The sequence below is a fragment of the Apteryx mantelli genome, chromosome 17, assembly GCF_036417845.1.
Source record: "Apteryx mantelli isolate bAptMan1 chromosome 17, bAptMan1.hap1, whole genome shotgun sequence".
Classification (NCBI taxonomy): Eukaryota; Metazoa; Chordata; class Aves; order Apterygiformes; family Apterygidae; genus Apteryx; species Apteryx mantelli.
In genome coordinates, this window is record NC_089994.1 from 6,821,212 (window position 1) to 6,842,831 (window position 21,620).

Here is a 21,620-nt window from a genome sequence, read left to right on the forward strand (position 1 = left end):
ATGGGAAACAGCTGACAGATGAGGACAAATCAAGTGAATTGCAAGGCAGAGTGACATAGGTGAATGTAGCTTATAAATAGATCAAGTTAGAACTTCATTTTGAACAGACAGGTTTCCCTAATTACTTCATTAAGTGTCTCCCTGTACAGGGGCTCCAGGGACTTGTACCAGATCTCCTTCACGGGCAGGATCCCCGTCACCAGGGTCCTGAGCAGGGGCATTGCCAAGATTTCAGCGTTGCTGAGGTTCTAATGTCCTACCAAAGCACACAAGAAAAGAGGAGTTACCTGGATAGTTTTAGATAGGATGCAATTCTACAGAGATTAATACAGTAAGATAGATGTGTGATAAATGCAGAGCTATCATGGGAATTGTTCTAAGAGCTCTGAATATCTGGATGCTTAAGGCATCCAGCTCACCTGAGTTTCCCCTTTAAACACCATTTACTGGTTCCACTGTGCAGCTCATCTGACCTAAAGGATCCATTGGGTTTCTTCTTGACTGCTTCCCCCCACTTCCCATTTGTCCCCTCAGTCTCTCCCCTCCTGGATACATCCCACAAAGATCAGTCAAAGGCTAAGTTGTTAGCCAATCTTGGGCTGATAATCATCTCTGCAGTCTTCTTTAAGCCAGTGTGAGACCATATTATCCCTCAATTCCAGGGAAAACGTAGCCTAGCAAGTCCCTTCTCTACATCCTTAGAAATCTGTTCCTGAATCTGCTTTCAGACTTGGCAGTTTTGTATTGGGGAGCAGTTTTGGAAAGCTATTCCATCTGGCAACTGTTTGGCATAAGTTGTTTGTGTTTATTTGTTGAACAAGAAATACCACTTAATTTAGCTGCCCACAAGCACAGATCAAGAAAAGCTGAAGTCCTCTGCCACACAGACCATCACATTTGTTGCTCACACCAGCAGCATGGGGCGGATCTAAGCCCCAAGGCTTGTCAGAGGGAAGGGTTTGTACTTAGAGAGATTCATATTCCATTAGCTTTTGTCAGGTGAACTGTTTCAGGACCAAATACCCACAAGTTATAGCAGAAGGGGACCTTTCATAGAAGTACTTAAAGAATTTTCCTGTGTTTCTGTACTCAATGAGCAGGCGTTTTGCATAGATCCTATTGCAATACTAGCAAACTGATGCGCTGGGAGACTAGGCATAATTGTTGGTTTAAGACTATGGACAATAACCCCAAAGGGGGAAAAAGCCTTCTCTTCACTTCTTAGGCAAGCACACTGCACAAGAATGAGCTTTTCTGATATTACAGGATGTGGACAAGTCTTTTAAAAGTGAGATTAGGAATTTAGGGAGCTAGATCCCATATTGAAGTGTACCAGTCCAGGGAAAAAGGTATTACAGAAGAAACTATCTTTATCGAAATTAAGCTTTATTCTCCATGTCATCTAGGTACAGGACAGTGTGCTTAAGTGGCAGGATAAAAATGAGATATTAAGAAAAACATCCTAGCTGTAAGGTTTGTTGAGTAGGCTAGAGACCCAGGGGAGCTACATGGTCTCCAGAGGAGGCTTTCAGGAATGGTCACAAAGTCACCAGTCAGGAAGGGCTGGCAGAGTTTCACCCTGGCATGAAAGCAGCTAGGTAAAATTAAGTCTCAAGAGGCTTTCTGAGGTTACTATACCTTTTATGCTGGCAAGACTTCCAGTAATGTCAGGTCAGGTCTTCCTACTGTTTCTAGATATTGGAGGAAAAAGGCAGAGAAGCCTGAAGGAATGCTCCAAAGCCTGCAACCTTTAAGATCACTCATTGCTTTTGAACTGACCTACATTTTAACTTTACATGGGCATAAAATAACTGAGGGGAAAAAGAAATGCAAACAGGGGGGAAGAGTCAGAAATAGGGTCCCAACATTTCCTTAAACAGACTTAGGTACTGGAGGAGTCACTTCCCTGCAGATTTACGTTTCTATGGAGCTGAATGGTTCCAGATTTTAGCAAATGTGGTGACTTCAGGTTTTCTCAGTCTTATGAACAATGTGGTATTTTCCTAATAACATTCACCAATTGGTTATGAAGGTGCACAGGGATTTGCTAACTCAAACGATTTCTGTAGTTTTTGCCTCTAATCAAGAGATTTATTTCCCAAGGCTTATGGGATGTGGTGCTTCACTTTGTGCGCAAATTCTCCCTGAATGTCACATTTCTTCGTCTTTATTCTCCTCTCCACCTTAGCACAAGGGACTGAATGTCTGCACTTACTAGTAAATATTCAAAGCTTTAAAAGCTCAAGGCAAAACCTTGTGAAAGCAATGATTTCAGCACTACCATGTCCTCCTGGGGCCAAGTCCTCCCTCGGAGCTGCAGGCAAGGAGAGGGGCCCCAGCCATGGGCTGGCTCGTCGCCCTCCACTGCCCAAAGCCATTCCCCTCTGGATCTGCCAAGCTGCCCCAAATTCATCTCCATCAAGGCAAGACAAAAGGCCAAAAGCCACCATTTAACCTGCCCAGGCTCAATTTCCTGGCACAGACAGGGCTCAGCCCCCAGGCAGAGGTGGAGAAGAGCAACAGGAGTTGGGAGCAGCACCTTTTTCCTGCCAGAAGAGACTGTACATCCCTGCTGCTTTTAAAGCTAAGGAAACCCAGGCACCTTCAGACCTCTCAGCCAGCCCCCTGCCTGCACGGAGGCAGATCCCGAAGCAAACGGCGCTGCCACGGGGAGCAGGGCTGCAGGAAGGCAGAAGTGCTGCTCACTGGCTGTTTCTTGACTAACCAGCCTGGGTATCCTGTTACTACTTTGAACCACTTGAAGGGGAAGCGGGTGCCACTGCAGAAACCCGAACCGAGGTCGTCCCCGCCGATTTGTGCAATCTAAGAAGTCTCCTCCTAACCCACATACAGAGGATTAACAGGTCGATTTGCTGCATTTAAAGAGGCCTCCTCTATTCGAGGCGTCACCCGACCCAGCAGCTTGGAGCTGCTTGCCGACATCAATGCCAGCACCGCGAGCTGCATCCGCCTGCAGCAGTCTGGCTCTCGGTGACTTGCCTTCCAGGGCAGTCATTCACATCAGGCTTTGAAAACTTGGAAAAGCCTTGTTTTTTTTCCCTCCCTCCACCAAGAAACTATCACAGACTAAAAAGACCAAGTTGGGAGAGAGGGAAGGAGACTGGCAGACCCGCGCTACAGGCTGTGGCTTCTCTTTAATCCAGGAAAGGGATACTTGCTCAGCACAAGACATCCCTCCCAGCACCGCGTTAGAGCCCTGGGTCCCAAGCGCCAGCCTCCTCCATCCCTGCCCCTTTTCATGGCCTGGGAATGCGCTGCCGAGGAAGCCTTTGGCTTGGCGAAACGGAGGCGACAGACGCCTTCCCTAACCGCGTGGGCTTGTTCAGATGAAGGTATTGGCTCTCCTGCTCCTCTTAATCTCCCTGAGCGCAGGGCTATAAACCACTCCAGGTCAGGGAGGACTGCCTAATCTGCCTAAAACCCTGGCTGAGACCCACATGCCAGCCTGCCCGTGCAAAGTTAACCCTTCCTGCGGGGCCCGGAGCATGCTGCCAGTGCCTAGGACAGTCAAGTGTAGCCCAGAAAGGGAGGGGGAAGAAACAGCTGGTTACTCTGGAAGGCAGTTTCCAGAGCATGCACACATGCATAGACACCTATACGTGCATATATATACACACACCTGTACATGCATATACACGCTCCTTCCACTCTTCCTTCCTCCCTGATAGCTTTGCGCCCAGGGCATTTGCATGAGGCACCTGCTAGGGTTGCAGGCAGACGAGGTGGAAGGTTTTTGTTACGTTCAGGTCAGCACCGCAGAGAATGACTCATTTATGCATCCAGTCTGCTGATACGGCAGAGCGCAAACAGATGGGCGGCAGTCTAACACGCCACGAGAGCTGTGTCTGCCCCTATGCAAAACACCCGATAAGGCCAGAGCCAGGTAGGTTGGAAACCTCAGGGCCACCTGAAGTAGGTGCTGCTTTCATATAGCAGAGAGGTTTTTGGCTCACATGCCAGCGTATCTCCCATATTGACCGCAAAAGAGATGATACTTCAAAGACGTACAAATAATCGCTTTTTTGGCACATTCCACCAGCATCGTTAGGCAAATGTCCATAAATACCCTTCTCGCATATCTTGTCTCACTGAGATTATTCTCGTCTCCTTGGCAACTGTCAGATGATGTATAATGCTAGCAGGGATTAGCCCCAATGAGCCTGGTAACCCTGTGTAAATTCCTGCTCTGTGAAGAAACCTGGCCAAGCACTCTTTCCTGGTAATGTTTAAGTGTTGCCATAAATAATATTAAATGCAAGAACCTTGCAGTAAGCCTAGTAAGGATGAAAACCGATACGCTGCTTTTTAAGTGGTAGTATTTGTCTTGTCCTCCAAACAAATAGGTTTGAGACATGAGGATATACTTGGTGTCTCACAGCTTGACAAGTAAAGCTGTATTTTGAATCAGTGCTTAAGAGAAGGCTTGTGCTGAAAACTTGGTCTCTAATATCTTTATCTCCTTTGTCCCTTGGTGCCAGTGGGGATCATGCTGGGAAACTCCAAATCCCTGCAAGAGCTTAAAAACTATGCTTCGCTTTTTTTTCCTTAACCTATTAATTTCTGAAAACTAGCCTGGATTTGGGTCAGCACTGGAAATCCATGTCCGTGTTGCAGCCGATACCAGTTGCACCAAGACCTTTTGCTGCTGAGCAAGCAGCTATCAGCAGCATCCTGCTGCCCCTGCCCTGCCTTGGGCAGGCGGCACAAGAGCATCGGGGCGAGCGGGCACAGCCCCAGCACCACGAGCTTTCTGCAAGTGCAGCATTCCTTGGGGTAAAACACCCTGCTTGGGCCTGGCCAGCAAGAAGTTGTCATTAGTCCCGTTTGGCCAGCCCAGCCCAGCCTTTCCCATGTCACCACCATGCACAGTGCTAAGACCTGTCCCCGTTCAGGAAAGCACTGTATCCCAAGCCAGAGTGCATTAGAGATGATATTAGGGGCTGAGGTGCTCACAGCCCACCTGCGGTACACAAGTGACATGTTTAAACTACTTGTCTCCTCTTTGATCCATTTGTATCTTTACGATGTCCCAGCTTGGTGGGAAGATCTGATCTAATTCAACAAGACCAAAAAAATCTTTGAGCAAGACCAAGGAAGGGGAAGCTAAAAGACAAAGTGTCAGCCTCAGCAGCAAAACCAGATACACTACAGCAGAAATTAGAAGTGTTTTTATAATTTTTAAGCACCAGAGATGCCTGGCACAGCTGTGTCCATGCAGGTATTCAGTGATGGGCATGGCTGACTTGACCGCTCAGGCTAGAGGGATCTGAGGGGGGAGCAGGACTCCAGCATCGCTCCAGGTCGGAGGTGGCACAACAGCCGAGTCGGGGCCGTGTAAGCAGGGTAGCAGCAGGCAGAGGGAAATGCAAGCCGCAGCACAGACTGGCTTGCAGTGATGCACAGTTTCCCTGCAGGGTCCTGCAGACCTGTTTGCTCCCCCAGGGCCAGCACCTGGCTCGTCACACGGAGGGCAGGAGGGGAAAAGGGGGTCCACAGCCTATGGCAGGTATTCCATACTGGAGGATAAAGCCTCCCTGCAGCTCCCCAGCCTAAGCTCTGGCAGCAATTTTAGGTGGCACCATTTTAGACACTCCTGAGCACAGCAAGCGCTCAGCAGGTTTGCTGTTCCTACCGCAGCCTTGCGCGCGGGGAACGATGCAGCTGCAGTAGCAGGAGCAGAGTCAAAGCTGCTGGGAGCCGAGCGCAGCCACCCCCTGTCATCGGTCGCAGTATCCTTACTTTTCGGCAGCACGCAGTATGAGGAAGAGAAAGTTAATCATTTCGAGGCAGCGATGCCAGCGCAGATCCCAGTTTCAAATCCTGCCATCGTGGCCTGAGAACAGGAGCAGCGGATGAGCCGGCTCCCGGGAGCAGGGCGATCCGCCTGTGCTCCCACGAGGCAGACCGTCACCTCTCACAGCCCAGCAGCCAATGAACACAACTGGAAAGCAATCAAAGTTGCCACAATTAAAAAAAAAAAAAGGTCTAAGCACACTCAAACACAGCTTTCAAAACGAAGCCGACTCCAACAACCTGCTAACAGTTATCAGGGAGACTTTGAAGCTGAACAGCCACGGCCACACCAGTTTTGTTGTATTTTAGCTGGTCTCTTGTTACTTAGGGCCATAAAGCATGTGCACAAGGTACACATGGCAAAGTCTCAGCAGTCCTGACATTTGCTTAAAAGCACCACAGCCAAAACCCAGCAGCATTTCCCCCCCCCTTTCCCCCAAAGCAGGAGCAACTCAACCTTGCAGCGAAGACGGAGCCATGCTCAGACACGGCCAAACTGCAGCTTTCCCCCAGGAGCACCAGCGCGAAGCCGTACAGCACAGCCCGGGAGCGACGTGTCCGTGTGTAAGCAGCTCTCACCCAGCTGAGCTTCTCCCCCCGCTAAATGGAGACCCTCAACTCATTTTCTCCTCTCCGATGCCCACCAGCAAGCAGCGCTGACCCGACCTGCCTGGCTGCAGGTGAAGGCAGCAGCAGCCTTCTCAGCAACAGAGTGCAGCTTTCCAGGGCTCAGACACATGGGACGGGCTGCTAATTCCCAGGGAGTCTGTCGAGGTGACGTTCCCCGAGCTGAGACCTCGCGCCAGGCCTGAGGTCTCCACGGCACAGCTCTGGGCTGCGGGCAGCACCGTTGCTCAGCCGCGCAGGAGCTGCAGGTCGCTCCCGTTTCGCCCGTCCGGTAGAGGGGCTCTCCCCACCCAGCGCTCACACGTCCCCCTCCGTGGGAATGGCTTGGCAGAGCGTAGCTGCGATATTGAGACACGATCTACAGTATGTGCTGCACTCGCCTTGTTTTTCAGCTAAGTTTGCTATCCGCATCCACTTGCTTTATTTTTTACTTCCAAGCGCAGCTTTTTGTAGGACTGAATGTACCAAAATGACAGAGTTTGCCAAAAGCTGTTATTTAAAGAAATCCATGCAAGAACTCTTCAAAAGCTGGGTTGTGGGAGTACGAGGTTCGAGGAGAGATCCACTCACTGGTTTCGGGACTCCCACCCAGCCACAGGCTCCAACCACAGCCAGTCCTCAGGGGAGCATCTCACCTGCCCAGCTGACACTGCAGACAAGATCAGGTCACCTACAGAAATGCTCAGCAGCTTCCCAAAAGCTGGGGTACAGGTGCTCTTGAGAAAACTCATCTGAGACTCACATACACCTGCTGCAGCATAATCCAGCAGCTCTGGCTCACGCTGGAAGCTGCTACTAGCTGTTGGCCACTAACACCGCTGCAGCAGCATATACTGCTCTGAAGACTAAGCCCACTCTGAGGATCTACAATTTAAAACCCTAATCCCGTCGGTGCTTACATCCACAGCATAGCCCAGAAAGGTAAACAATTACCACAGGCATCTGCTACCCTGAGTCACACACTGAACCCTAGCAGAAACGCGGAGAAAAGCTGGGCTCAGACAAGTGCACATGTGCCTATTACATACAGCAGTGGAGATCTGTATTTGACTTCAGCAGACAAGAGCTCTCAGATGTTATTTCTAGCACATTGTAATTGTCTTTTGTTGGCAACCACCAAGATCAAGGTCTGCCTTGTGTTAAAAGTCTGCAAAGCCTTATGCTCCAAGCAGATCTTCTCATGCTGCCAAGAAAGAGGAGTTTAGGACTGTGTGGAGGCTGCTGAAGGAGCACAGGGAGAAGTATTCCCATGCTACATTAAATGGTATGTCTAGAAGCTTTTTACCTGTAGGTATCTAGCGCACTTCTGTTGTAAGCTGTGTTCAGAGTGACTGAGATCAAACACTATCTGACCAAGAAATATTTTGAAGTAAGGGGTTATCTAACAGCTCCAGAGCCATCCTTTAAGAAAGTAGATTTGGACCTTTCTATTTAAGCATTGCAACTGTGACCTACTGACATGTGGGTTATTCCAGCTCTGAGAGACTCGCTCATTTTTATCACGCTCACCTTTCATTAATGACACTACTGCACCTGTCAGGGACAAAAATCCTCTAGTGAAGAGAAACCTTTAACTGAACAAAGCTTGAAGCTGGAGCTCCCATCCTGGCCATTACTCACTACAGGGTTGCCCTGTGGCAGCTTTTTGTAGAAAAACAAGTTTTACTGCATCAGCTATGAGAAATAAGCCTTCTGCACAGAACATCTTCCATCTTGCTATAGTCAAGGCAAAGTCCAAAAGAGACTTCTTAGCTCTCCTTCCTCAGGGTTTTGAGAGAAGTTGGTCAAGCTGTGAAAGAAATGAGTAGCCGTCGGTTGAGCACTGTTTTCTAGAAATGGGCTGCTGGAAGTTATCAGGAGTCCAACTTGGCTTGGGATTTAAAAGCTAATAAAAGCATCTCCTAGTCAATCTACCATAAAGTTTAAATATATGTCTAGGTTTTAGAAAATGTTTTCTCCATTTTCCTCTCAAGGCTTAAGAGATACAGACTTACAGGTTTTAAGCCAACTCCTTGAATTTTGGCACGGCTTTTTGGCACCTCTCCATTTCACAGGTATGGGAATGGACACCTACCTTTCCAAGCAGTCGCAGGCATGTTTGCAGGTGCAAGTTCAAGCATCAGGTCTAAATACACTGGGAAAGCTTTTGGTTTGAATACTCCTCAATTCTAGAAGAGCATATCACAAGTGTAGCAAGGTGTACGGGTGCAGATTTGAAGAGGAGGTGAGGATTCACCCCACCCCCCCCAACCTTTACTGCTTACATGCCAACACACATGAGATATCCCAGACAGAACTCTGTCCTTTTTCTTTGAAATGAGGGAGATGTCAGAGCACTCAAAGCCAGAGTAAGACTGCAAGAAACTTCATCTCTGTCTTGCTTCCAGGCACAGACATTTGAGTTTGAACACATCCAGGTTTTAAGTCTTAGACTAAAACAATTTAATTAAAACAAATAAATTCAAGAATGGAGCTTTGCTGTCCTGACTTCTGGCTACCAGGGGAAAGGCAGCTAAGTCTCTCAGAGGAGAAAAGTAAGCTGTATTTCTCTTCTCCACTACAATAAACCTTTTTTTTGTTGTTTTCCCAGGAGGTTTCAAAAATCATGGTAAGTCTTCATGTTTCCGGTACATCGACTGTTTTCAAACTAATAAGGCATTTTATATTTCATTAGGCTATCATCTGGCCCACACCTATGGCTCACTAGAAATTTACTGGAAGAAATATTTTTCATCCTTTTGCTTGAATAAAAAAGTCAGACTGAGCTCAGATAAATCTTGATTAAAAGCCCACATCAAAGGTAGTTTCTCCGAAACGCTCTGTATGTCTATATATCTAGGGGGCTCCACTGCAGAGCTTCAGAAGCCACAGTCCAGACACAGGTTTGGGGTGTTTTTATGAACTGAAGGTCCCAGATCCCCTTGTGACGCACCAAAATCCAGTTGTGCTCCCACCGAAGTTAGCGTGATGGCTCCTCTCAGCTACACCACAATTGTGCCTTGACTCAGTTTAAGCCATAATAAGCCCTTTTGCTCCCATTTACAAATAGGTAACCAAAGCACAGAGCAGCAAACGCTTCATTCAAGGCCGCATGTGGCATCTCTATGGAATTACAATACCCCACTGGTGCTACACTTTATTCCTTCTTAACCAGGAGTCGAGTTTGCTGCCAGCAAGCCCTGTACTCGGCTGTCCCTTCAGAGAAGGGGACAGAAGCCAGCCCTAGGAGCCACTGTACAGGACTATCGCCTCCCACGTTTCTGCAAGCAGAACTTGCATACAGAGAATAAGAGCAACCGCTGTGTGCTTGTTAGCATTGCACGTCCTCCAGGCACGCTTTGTCCTCTGAGCTGTCTCCAGTGTTAATTTATTGCAGCGTGCAAACCAGCAGCCTCCAGCGTTCCCTCCCGTGGAAAGCCAGCTGAGTCATTTTTCCACACACTGTATTTTCCTCTCCACAAGAGCCAAATGCTTAGGTCAAGAAGAAACCAAGTAAAGGAGGTTCATGCTTAAGCACCTTCAGAAACACGCACACAGCCCACCTCTCCTTGTAAAGCTATTTCTTTCAAATAATGCACCTAGAAACACCTACAGCCAGAGGTGCCCCGTAGGGCGCACACAAGCATCCTTGCTTCTGCAGCAAACAGCACAGCTCCTAACCCTGCAAGATGATTTAAGCTAATGTGCTTGGCCTCAGCCAAACAACTATCTGAGTTAACACTTGCTGACAATCCAGATGAGGACTACCAACATGCATTCTTCTCCTCAACCTCTTTGTCAAGGCACTCAGATGTTTGCTATGCAAAGTGGTTCTTTCATATCAACTAGCTTTATAGGAAGAAAAAAAAAAAAGGCTATTACATAGCCAGAAAAACCCTAACTATCCTCTTTCATGCTTTACTTGGAGATGCAGCAAAAGTTCACTATCAGCATTAAAAAGATTTTTCAAGGACACCTGGAAAGAAAAAAAATAGCAGTACCTTATTGTGCCTCAGTGCTAGCAGCAATCTCCAACAGCACTCCAGCTCTCCACCAGCAGAAACATGGAAAGTCACCAAAACCAGCTGTCGCAACCATTTCTCCACCAAAACTGGGCAATCCAGCCTCAGGCTGAGCCATGCTCATGGGTTCTGGCTGCTTTCCACCAAGGCAACTAGACATCTTTACTCCAACAGCACAGCTACATCTCAAGAGGGCAACACAAGCCCAACCACATCCAGAAAAGCCCCCCCAGCTGCTACCTCCTCTCTTTTATACCCACCTCCCCAATGCCTCACAGGTGCGAGGCCTCCAGGCTGAAGGTGCATTGACTCATTGCTGCTCCCAAGAGCTCGCCGCGTCACTGGGATGTGCTGGGAGGAAACCATCTCGCGCTCTTGGTTTGTTTTATTTCAAAACTCCGGTAAATATGGAGCAGAACAGTTCTGGTCAAAGGACACAGCGTGCATTTCCTATTTACCCTACAGAAGGGAAAAACTGAAGGAAAGGAGGACAAATTGGGGGCAAGGAATTTTCACTTTCACCTGCAAAATAAAATATCGTTTATTTCCAAAATCCCTATGACTGGAACAAGAAGTGCAAATCTTTGCATGACATGCCACCACCCTCCTTCGCCTCACAAAGTCCCCTCTGAGTAGATTTAATGCTACAGTCATGAGACTTCTCCCGTCAGTAATATCTCATGAGCCTGATGCTTATGAAAGAGCAATTGCAGTCCCTCTTCTATTTAGTCTCCTAGCTATGCAAAAAGCAAGAAGGTAACGGGGGAGTGAGCTGGCAGCTGTATGGCAGGTTGCAGAGAGATGCTCCTGAGCAGAAGGAAATCTGGGTGAGGGAGTAAATCTTACCCCCAGGAGCTAAGCAGACAGCACACGCACTCTGGCTACTGCTACTAAATACAGCTGCCAGCCTGCTTAGAGCTATGGCGTATATAATAGATATCTATTACATATTGATATCCTAGTACTTCTGCAGTGCTTAGAAATCCAAATATTCTAAAATATCCCATGGGACCAGTGCTAACAATGTTTGTTGGATTCTTACAACCGGCACATTTTGGAAGTGTTGCAGGTTTCAAAAGTTCTCATTTTCCCATGTAATGTCTCCGGACAGTGATGGCTCTCGCATCAGGAGCAGGCTATTGCACAGCTTAGGTAGTTAAATATTCCCACACCTAAAAAGCAGCAGAGAGAGGGGGTAGGCAGGGAGAGGAGGATTTGGCCCCACCGTGTCTCCTGGCAGAGACGGGGACGATGCTGACCCTCACCCGTGGTGCATGGCACCCCCCAGCTCCAGGCGATCTGCCCAGCATGTAGGAGCCACGGGAAGGGTGCTCTGGAGAAAACGTGGGTGGGACTTTCGTTGTGCGTTCGAAGTGCATAATTGCTGATTCCTGATAAAGCGAATTGTGTGCTGTTGCTTTTCTCTATTAGTGCGGTAGAGTTGCGTTGAGCTGCCCGTTCACGGGGCTGTTCAGGCCCGCGTTGTTGGGGCCGTCAATCAGGGAACCCCTTCTCTGGGCGTATAAAGCAGCAAACGTAATCTGGAGCCCACAGAAGGTAACCAACAGCAAACACCGCATGCTCGCTACTATCCAAGCGCTTTCCTGAAGAGAGTAATGCCTCAACGAACAATTTAAAGTTGACCTAAATTAAAAGCTTTGGTTAAAAATCTCTCAGGGATTCCAACGCTGGGCAACCTCTGCACATGCAAAATATAGACAGTTGCTCATGATACGGTGTGCCAGGGACTGGAAAATAGCTGTGGCCTCGCCGCTTTCACAGCATAAGTCGGTTAGCCCAAAAACCTGGCTTCCTGTGGCTGCTGTGGGCACCAGGGTGCCAGGCTGCTCCTGGGCATCCCCGGTCCCAGCACACCTCTTCCCCTGCCTCTTCCCTTCATCTTCAAGGTGGCAAACTTCTGAGAAGACTCAAGGTGACTCTGCCCCAAAACACAGCTGGATTAACATACTTTTTTTATTTATAATTCTAAAGCAAGTTATTTGTAGTTTCCTCCTTCACTTGCTTTTCAGTAGCCAAAGACATTATTTTACCGTCCTCACTGAGAAGAGCTGGGAATTGAGGACCCTCAAGCCAAGGGAGGCAGTGATTAGTGCTGTGAAGTGTTAATGGTACCACACAGGGAACGGGGACTCCCTTCAACTCAGCTATTAGCAAATTAATAAAAGGGGTAACAGGTTCTCCTGAGTGTTACAAATTTAGCACTAATTAGGAGCTCTCTTCTCTTTCTTAGCTATTTTAGCCAAGTAAATCTTGAATATCCTTTGTTAATTTGTATCGTCTTGTTTGTAAAAGTACATAATACGGAAACATTGGTTTCTTCACCCAGCTAGTTTCCATCCATTAGATTTTTTTCCATTCTCTTTTTCTTTCTAACATGATTTTATAACACAACATTTTGCATGCAGTCAGTTTTATTTAGCAAATCTTCCCCCAGAAGAGGGTTTTCTTTGAATGAGACTAACCTACAGGCCTTAAATTTCTCACAGTCCATCCAAAGCTTTACAAAGAGCCTCTCTTCACGCAAGCATCAATGCTCTGGTTTATCTCACGTATTCCAGACATTAAACCTCATGGAGCTATTGTAACCGGTAAGCCACATTTTTCTGCCAAATAGCTACCCACATTTGTGTATTTTAGCACTTCAGAATGAATCACTAGAGAAACTTATTAGGGTTACACTGAAGAAGAAGCCCTTAATTAGCGCAGAGGCCAAAATATCTTCCTGCTCTTCCTTCTTGCGTTGCCCAAATCTCATCTAAACATTGCCTGAAGTCCAGAAAACACATCTCAACAGCCACTTTAATATATCTAATTCTGAACTGATGTCTACAGTTTTCTAGGTATGTTTCAAACTGCCTGGTGGCTGTGTTGGCTAATTTGCCTGTACTCGGGAAATTAATCCCTTCTTAATTACAGAGGAAAGCTATGATGCTGGACAATATATGTCTGCCTTTCCAAAAAGAATATTGCTTTTCTCTAGCAAAATCAATGCATCGCTCAATGACTGACATAAAGACAAAAGGTTTTAACTTTTAATGTTTAGGAAAACACTGATGGGGAAGAGAGAGCACTACAGTTTGTGTAATGAGAGTAGAGCTAGACTGGCTGATGCAGAAGAAACTTGCTTCAATTCAACAGGCAAGAAAGCCACAGCTTCCTTGAGCAATAAAGGGAAAATGTAGCTAGAAGGTTAGCTCTTCTGAAAACACCAAAGAGCATGTTATAAGTAATCAGTAGTGGGTTCATGCTTTAAAACACATGTGCACACATGCACTACTCACAGCAGTGCGGAGAACCTAAATAATCACTGTACTGACATACATGCCCCAAAACCTGGGCAATACTGGATGCTATCAAGGTGGTTTTCCATAAAGTAATGCAAATTTACATGAAAATCTAGACTTTACGATAAGTTGGGAGGGGTAATTTGGCAGCAACGTTAGTGACCGCTGAAGCAAAAGTATCATGAAAACGCTACTGCACTAAAAGGGGCTTCCATGTCCAGAGTCCTGCTCAGAAGATTTTGTCTTGTAACCATGAAAACTGCAGTCTTTGCAAACGAGGAGCCTAATGCATCAACCATTTCCCTATCTAGAAAAAACAGATGAGGCCTCTTCATCATTCTCCTGTGGAGGGAAACACATGATATAGTCATTCCTGTTTATTTCTATTGGCTGTTGGTCAAGGATAGTATATTCTGCACTCTATGAGGCTAAAGAAAGCATTATTTTTACTCTCCCTTATTGCATGAGATAGGATGTGAATGGTCTAAACTGACAGGACACCATAACTTGCACCATCTACGTTAGGGCTCTTAATGCCAGCCATAAGGGAGCTCTTTCTTCCCTTCATGTGGACTGTAACCATGGGAATAAGATGTGTGAGTGTGAAAACTGAGTAGTAAGTAAATTAATCTCAAATGATGATAGAAAGCTGGTGCATACAAACATTACAGTTCTGCAAGCGGTACAGCACTGGAAAGGACCTTTGAAGTCAGTTCATTTCCCTAGTGTCATGGGCAGCCCTCTGAAAGAGACTGAGAAAGTCATCCCATGCCATCACAAAACTCATTTCTGCCACCATTCCTCCTACTGTAATGGTTCAGGAGGAGAAATCCTACTGCAGCTGCTTGGAAACTCGGAAATCTTCCCATTTCCAGCCTCAATATACTCTCAGCCAGTTTATTCACATCAGTTCTTCTGCCAAAATTGTGCTTCTGCTTAAAAAGCACTTCTCCCTTCTGTGTGCTTATCCTTGATGTATTTATAGGGAGTTCTCTCTCAGCATGCATTGCATGAGATTAAACATGCCATCCTCTTTTAGTCTCCTTTCACATAACAGACTTTCCATGCTCTGGATCCCCCTTGCAGCCCTTCCCTTCACCTGCTCCAACCTGAGCATGGGGACCAGATTTAGCAACAGTAGTCCAGATACTGAATTACAGGAGCCTTTTACAATGCTGTTAACACTCCCCTATTTCTTATTGCTTTATGATATATTTGTACTCTCTGTATATTATCATAGTTCTAGCATATAAATTACGTTATACAATTAAGCATCAAATACGGATGTGTCATATCAGCTGGTACCACTTGCAGCCATTGGGAGTGTGGTCAGCAGCTTGCAGGCAAAAGCCTTCGGCACTTTTCATCTGGTGCTTTTTCATCCTTGATAGCTCCTGTAGGATATTTCAGCATGAAGATGTTTCTTTACAAAAAGACGAGTGAATCATTCACAAAAAGCACAATTCATCCATCTTCTTTAATGTCACCAATTAATAGCTGCTCAGGATGCTTTGAATGCTATAGCTGCTTGCAGGGAGAAAAATAACCAACCCCCCCCTCCTATAGTGCTGTGCCAGCGTTATATTTTGTGTACTTGGCTTGTGCAAGGAGGCTTTAACAAATAAATAAATGAGGTGGGAGGATATGCGAAGGCCTCTGATGTGTGGCTTGAAAGAAGAGGCAAAGACCAGCTACAGCCCAGGATAGGAGGGGAAGTAAAAATCAATTAGTAGACAAGATCATTTTTTATTGCTGGAAACGAGTTCTCGTTCCATGAGAAATCTGTGCCTAAGTATAATGGAACCTGAAGGAGGCTAATTAAGCAGAAACCCATCCATTTGTGACATCTCATAAGGGATTTGTCATAAAAAAAACCTTATGTTCTCTTACAAGCCTAAACAAGTGTGTTCACCATGTAAAAATCAGACATAAAGCTGCCCAGAGAGCAGTTAATGTGTCTAAGCTGCCGTTTATGGAGGCTGTCTGCAACTCGTATCCTCCAAGATACATGTCCCCTCGGCTGCCCCATCCATCAGGGAAAATCTGCCTGGTCTACATGGCTGCTGTCTTCGACGTCTGTCCAGGATGGGCTTTTCTCCAGCTCAGGCTCTACAGGCGTTCGAGTTTCTGCCCAAGCGAGGGCTTGTGCAGCAGTAACACCCGTTCCCAGGTTTCCTTCCAGCTCGGCAGAGCCTCCCGCGGGCAGGAGGAGTTGGGAACCCCGGGGTAACGCGGCTGGTCTCTCCTCGCAGGCGTCGGAGGTGGAGCGGCAGCTCTCCCTGCAGGTGCACACGCTCCGGGAGGATTTCCGGGAGAAGAGCTCGTCGAGCAGCCAGCACATCGTGCGGCTCGAGAGCCTCCAGGCCGAGGTGAGTGGCCGCGCTCGGCTCCCGGGGGGGCTCAGCCTCGCTCCCTGGGCAGGCGCCCGGCGGTGTTTTTGCGTGATGAACCCCTCTGAACGGGGTGCACAAAGCCAGCGAGGTAAAGGATGCCAGCTGCGGGGCGGAGGGGTGCATGCATTGGCGGCTTCCTCCTCGCCTGCTTTGCTCTTCTCTAAGCTAATGTCCGTTGCGTGTAACAGAGCTACAGGACGAACCTGTTTGCCCCCCAGAATAGTCTGCGGAGCTACTGCGTCCGAGCGCAGCAGCCGTGCGAGGGCCCCCAGCTCGTGCTGCCGAGGGCAGGAGCACGCCGTACCCAAGGAGGTCCCGCAGGCCTGCTCTAGCTCTGGTACATCAGCTGGGGTCATATTAGCTTCCTTCCTCCTCCTGTCTCTGATCGGGGGTGGATGGGGACCTCTTGGGCAGCAACTGGTGGGGTCAAAGATGTCCAGCTCTACAGCCCTGCTGCCTTTTTTTTTTTTTTTCTTCTTCTTCTTCTTTTAAGCTGTCTGGAAGAGTTTTTCCTAAAATCTTTTCATTTCTTCTTCTCTCCTGCTCCCCACCTGCTCCCCGCTGGTCCCCTCGCCTTCTCTTCCCCTCCCCTCGGCGCCGAGCAGCAGGTCCTCGAAGTAAGTACGGTGGCAGGGACGGGCTTTGGCCGCGTGGGGGGGGGGGGGGGGGGGGTCGCCATCACCATGCATGCCTCAGCCTGCCAGCTCCCCATCTCGCGCTGTCCCCATCACCTTCCCCTTGTGTCCTTCCCCTGGCCAGGCCCCACGGGAGAGCAGTGGTTTTCTTTTACACAGTCATTCACAGGCGTTCATCACTGGCTTTGGCAGCAAATACTGACTCTCCATGCAATACATCTCTATGTTATACCTCTTTTTTTCTCACACCCCTTCTCTCCAACCCACGCAAATCATGATGGTGGTGGGAAGAGACATCTCAGAAACCATTAGTCACCTAAGAACGCTTTTGAATGTGTACAGCAGCCTTTACACGGCACAGATAGCCAGTCCACATACTTGGCTAATACTCCTTCATCTAGCCAAAGATTTTACCCCCCTGGACAAACGTGAGGTTCCTTATTTCTCCAGAACAGCCGACCGTCGCGGTAATGCATGGCCAGGGAGGAGCAGCACACTGTGCGCATGACCATAGCGTGGGGGCTGGAAGGCGGCCAGGAGCCGCGAGGGGGATTTGGGGGAGATCCTGGAGGACAGATAGCATTTACTGCTGCTTCACGGAGGAAAGAGAGACGTGGGTCTGCGAAGACAGACCGGAGGAGGCAGCCGGGGCAGAGCTGGATGCGGAGGGCGCTGCGGTACCAAGGGGCTGCGCAGGCGAGATCTGAGTCAGCGTCCATCAAAAACATGAGTCACAGTGCGAGAAAAGAGGGCAAAGAGAAGCGAGAGGTTAATCAAGGCACTTAAAGGCAGTTTGAAGTGCCCTTCTCAGTTATCTCCTGAACTATCCGAGCTTGGAGAAGCAGCCTGGGAAGCGGCAAAGGGGCAGGATCCCGAACAGGCCAGGGAAGCGGGGAAGGTGCTGAGCTAGGCTGTGCTCTATGAGCCGCGAGGAGGCCACGGGAACATCTGGGGGTGTCCTGCCGTGGGAATGGTAAAGCCAGCCCAGCTGATCTGGGAAACGGCTCCTTTTCCTCGGTTAATCAAGCAGTGACCTTGGCTAGCGCTGATTCATCCGCCGTTGATTCATTCGCCGTTGCTGGCGAAGTGCAGCGCAGAGGTGTTGCTTGGCATGCCGTCCCCCTCCACCTGAAATCGCTGCCCTTGGCAATTAAAAGAACTGAACCAATTTTAAAGGCAACTCGTCACTGGGAGGCTAAAAATAACCATGGCACAGAAAGGAGCCTTCACAAGGAAAAAGACAAATCCCCAGTGGGATTTTTCCTGGCAAACACGCAGCAATTAAGAAGACCCCCAAGGCGCAGGAACCCAGCGCAGGGCCAGGGGCCACTTAATCCCTTCGGACAGTCCCGAGGTGGCGGCGGCGGCCGGGCTGCTTCCCCCGGCCTCCCGCGGTCTCAGCCGCAGCCCTGCCCCACGACAGCCCCGTCCTTGCCCTCCGCGCCTTGAGGCAGGAGGAGTTTCCTTTGGGTTCCTCCTGAGCTTTAAGCCGCACGTGGCGATAGCGTTTCTCTCCCACGCAGGTACAGCATACGTACACGCGTCCTCTTGTTTCTCTGCTTCATTTCTCTCATTGGGAGGTGACTTCCCTCCGCTCTGTTCCCCAGCGGGCGCAGGGTGTGACACTGACTCTCCTTCCTCCTCAGATCAAAATGCTGACGGACAGAAAGCGGGAGCTGGAGCATCGCCTCAGCGCCATGATGGAGGAGAACGACCTGCTGCAGGGGACCGTGGAGGAGCTGCAGGACCGCGTGCTGGTGCTGGAGAGGCAAAGCCATGACAAGGACCTGCAGGTGAGGAGCACTGCCGCTGGAGAAGGAAAACCGGGTTTGGGGTCGGACCAACCAGTAGGATAGTCAGGAATTTGGAGACAGAACAACTGGAAGAGTAAAATGGCTCATGAAAGCATGGGAGCAAGCAAGATCCTGGGTGTTGCCCATAGGGATGAACAGCAGGAACCGCGACAGGGCATCTCAAAGACAAGAGGGAGCTGGGAGGGAGAACTGAGCAAAGGAGGGAAACGAGAAAACATGTGAAAAGAAGCGGAAAACTGTTTGCAGTTCATCTTATTTAATTCTTATTTTAATAATAGCACTGGCTCCAGAAGGAGCTTCTTCAGACAGTGCTAGCCCAGAAGGCAGTAACCAGCCTCAGAGCTGTTCCCGCTCGGATGGGTTGCCAGTGAGCCGCATGGCGTTCACGGCCATGTGTCGCTAAACGCCGTTCTCCGGGAATAGGCTGGCACGCCAGTGTTATCGGGCGTCTCGGTGGAGAGCGAGATTTTACAGCTTCTCCCCTGCGGGTTCACCCTGCTCGGTGTAGCTCTACCTGCTTCCATAAAGAGGCGTTGAAGCTGAACGTGCTTGCCCTGGTGTTAAGTGATCATATAGTCGCAGCTTAAGTCTTTGGGACTGGTTGTAAATGTTCCTCTCCATTCCCACGTGTGAGGAGGACCGCAAGAGGTGCTCCCAGCTCCCTTCCCACTGGCCAGCATTTGTAAAGATGGCCTCTGGTGCCCTCCACCCAAGCATCAGCTAAGCCTTTTCCCTCTCCAAAACAGCCCCTGAATCCTTTTTGCCCTCCCCAGAGAAATGAGGAACCTGTGAGTGTGCCAGACTACATGGTCCTCCCCAATGTCCACCAGCCCCGGGGCGCTCACCTCTGCTGGACTTGTGTGAGCGCTACTCACGCAGCACCTCATTGCACCCCGCGCTTGCTTGCCAACCCCACTTCCACACCATTAGCTTCTGGCCCTTCACAGCAGCGACTATTCCCACCTAGACAAATCGTAATTTACTGCTTACAGAATTCTACAGTCCCCTGACCACAGATAAACTCTAAAACAAATCAATGCCCGCGCTGGCTCTTGAGTGTTTCAAGCACTCAAGTAACTCAGATTTCAAAACAGCGAAATATGGGTTTTGGAGTTTTGACATCTGAATTTTGGGTGTTAGGATTTAGCTGATCAGAATTCATATATATATGTGTGTTTGTGTGTGTGTGTATATGTATGTATTTGCATAGCTATATCTTTTGAGACACTTGTGCAGATATTACTTTTCTTTTTGGATTCATTTCCTGCTGTGTTAGTTTTAGCAAATTTTCTTGACTGAGTCCCAAGTTCTTCACAATGTTCCTCACTTTAGCCCTGATTAATGCAGTAATTTTATCTTTCAGCATATTATGAAGATGAAACAGTGTCTAATAACATGTGAGGATTGTCAAGATCCAATAACTAGTAAAACCAGTCAAGACTACTGTTAGTAGGCCTTTTCTTTTTTTTTTTTAAGCTTGGCCTACTACTGTTAGTTCCTCCCAGCTGGAAACCCTCTCTAGTGCCACCCGTTCCTTCCTCTCAGTCCTTCACAAGCAGAGATCCTCCCAGTCCATATCTTCTCCACTAACATTCATTTTTTCTTCTGCTTCTTTGGCAAATTGCTCGGTTTCCTCTGGAAGCTGCACCAGAGCCAGCTGGAGCTCCAGGAGGTGCGGCTGTCCTATCGGCAGCTGCAGGGGAAGGTCGAAGAGCTCAGTGAGGAGCGAAGTCTCCAAAACTTCAACACAAACAGCACGTCCCTGCTTTCCGAGATTGAGCAGAGCATGGAGGCAGAGGAGCTGGAACAAGAACGGGAACAGGTATTAACACTCCTGTCCACTGGGACAACACGTGAACCTCTGTGGCTAGGCCCTGGAGGACATGCATGTTGGCTTTTCCACAGCTAGCCCTCAGAAGGGGGGGCATGGTAATGCAAACTGGAGACTCTCACCACCGCATCTGCAAAGCTGCTCTTGATGGCAGCAGGGAAACCCACCAGGGTAACCCATGCCTTAGACACGCCAACTTTTGTTTTCCGCGTGACACCACTGCATGCACATTCCCCTAAGCGTACAGGACACGAGCTCCACATCTGCAGGGTAAGAAAGGGCCCCTAGAGAAGAGGGAGAGACAGTTTAACACGTTGGCTTTGTAGCTGAACCCAGGGTCAGGCCCAGCTCCAACAGCAACACCCTTTTGACCTTATGGAAGTCTCTGCATCTATTTCAAAGTCAGCAAAGTAAACTAGACGAATATTGGCATGCTTCAGCAATCACACGCATCGTTACACCGTGGAAGCAGACTCTCCGTGGCCTTGACGTCGTGGGCTAACATCAGGCTCTCTCATTGCAGCTAAGGTTGCAACTCTGGGAAGCTTATTGCCAAGTGCGGTACCTCTGCTCCCACCTCCGCGGGAACGACAGCGCAGACTCCGCGGTCTCCACAGACTCTTCCATGGATGAGTCTTCAGAAACCTCATCAGCCAAAGATGTCCCCGCTGGCAGCCTACGTGCAGCTCTCAGTGAGCTGAAAAGACTGATACAAAACATGCTGGACGGGGCAGACTCCACGGTAAGTGGCTCGGCATGGGGAGAGCTTGTCGTGCATGCCCCTTTGCGCAGTGATGGACCTTGCCAGGGAGGGCTCCTGCTGGATCCTGAAGTCCCAGGTCTCTCAAAACGCCTCCATGGCCCACAAGGTGGGATATCACGGCATACAACCTGCTTCACGTGTCTCAACCGGTCAGCAAAGAGCCAAACTGGCTCATGGGATTTTGACGGGCAGTGGTCAGACCGCCAAAAGTTTCAATGTTACGCACTCATGCAACCCTCAAGGGTCTGGGAGTCACTCTGGGAAATTAATGGAAGTAGGCTTTCCTCAAGGTTTGCAGTAAATCAGAGTTTCCACTTGGAAATATTGCAGATGATCTTATAAATCACAGTGCAGTTATTCTGGATATGATTTTCCTAAGCATTTTTTTTCAGCAGTGGTTTCATAAAACCATTGTGACCCCTACATGGTGGGTTCTG

The 21,620-nt window shown here is 48.7% G+C and overlaps 1 protein-coding gene across 1 annotated transcript in view; it reads left to right on the top strand.

Moving 5' to 3' along the window:
- BICDL1 (BICD family like cargo adaptor 1) overlaps positions 1–21,620 on the top strand; it is a 42,045-nt gene that overhangs the window by 12,087 nt on the left and 8,338 nt on the right. The window contains exons 3-7 of the mRNA XM_067307046.1: positions 16,000–16,116; positions 16,746–16,757; positions 18,422–18,568; positions 20,232–20,411; positions 20,944–21,162. Of these exons, the coding sequence (XP_067163147.1) occupies positions 16,000–16,116; positions 16,746–16,757; positions 18,422–18,568; positions 20,232–20,411; positions 20,944–21,162 (675 nt within the window). The remainder of the gene's footprint in view (positions 1–15,999; positions 16,117–16,745; positions 16,758–18,421; positions 18,569–20,231; positions 20,412–20,943; positions 21,163–21,620) is intronic.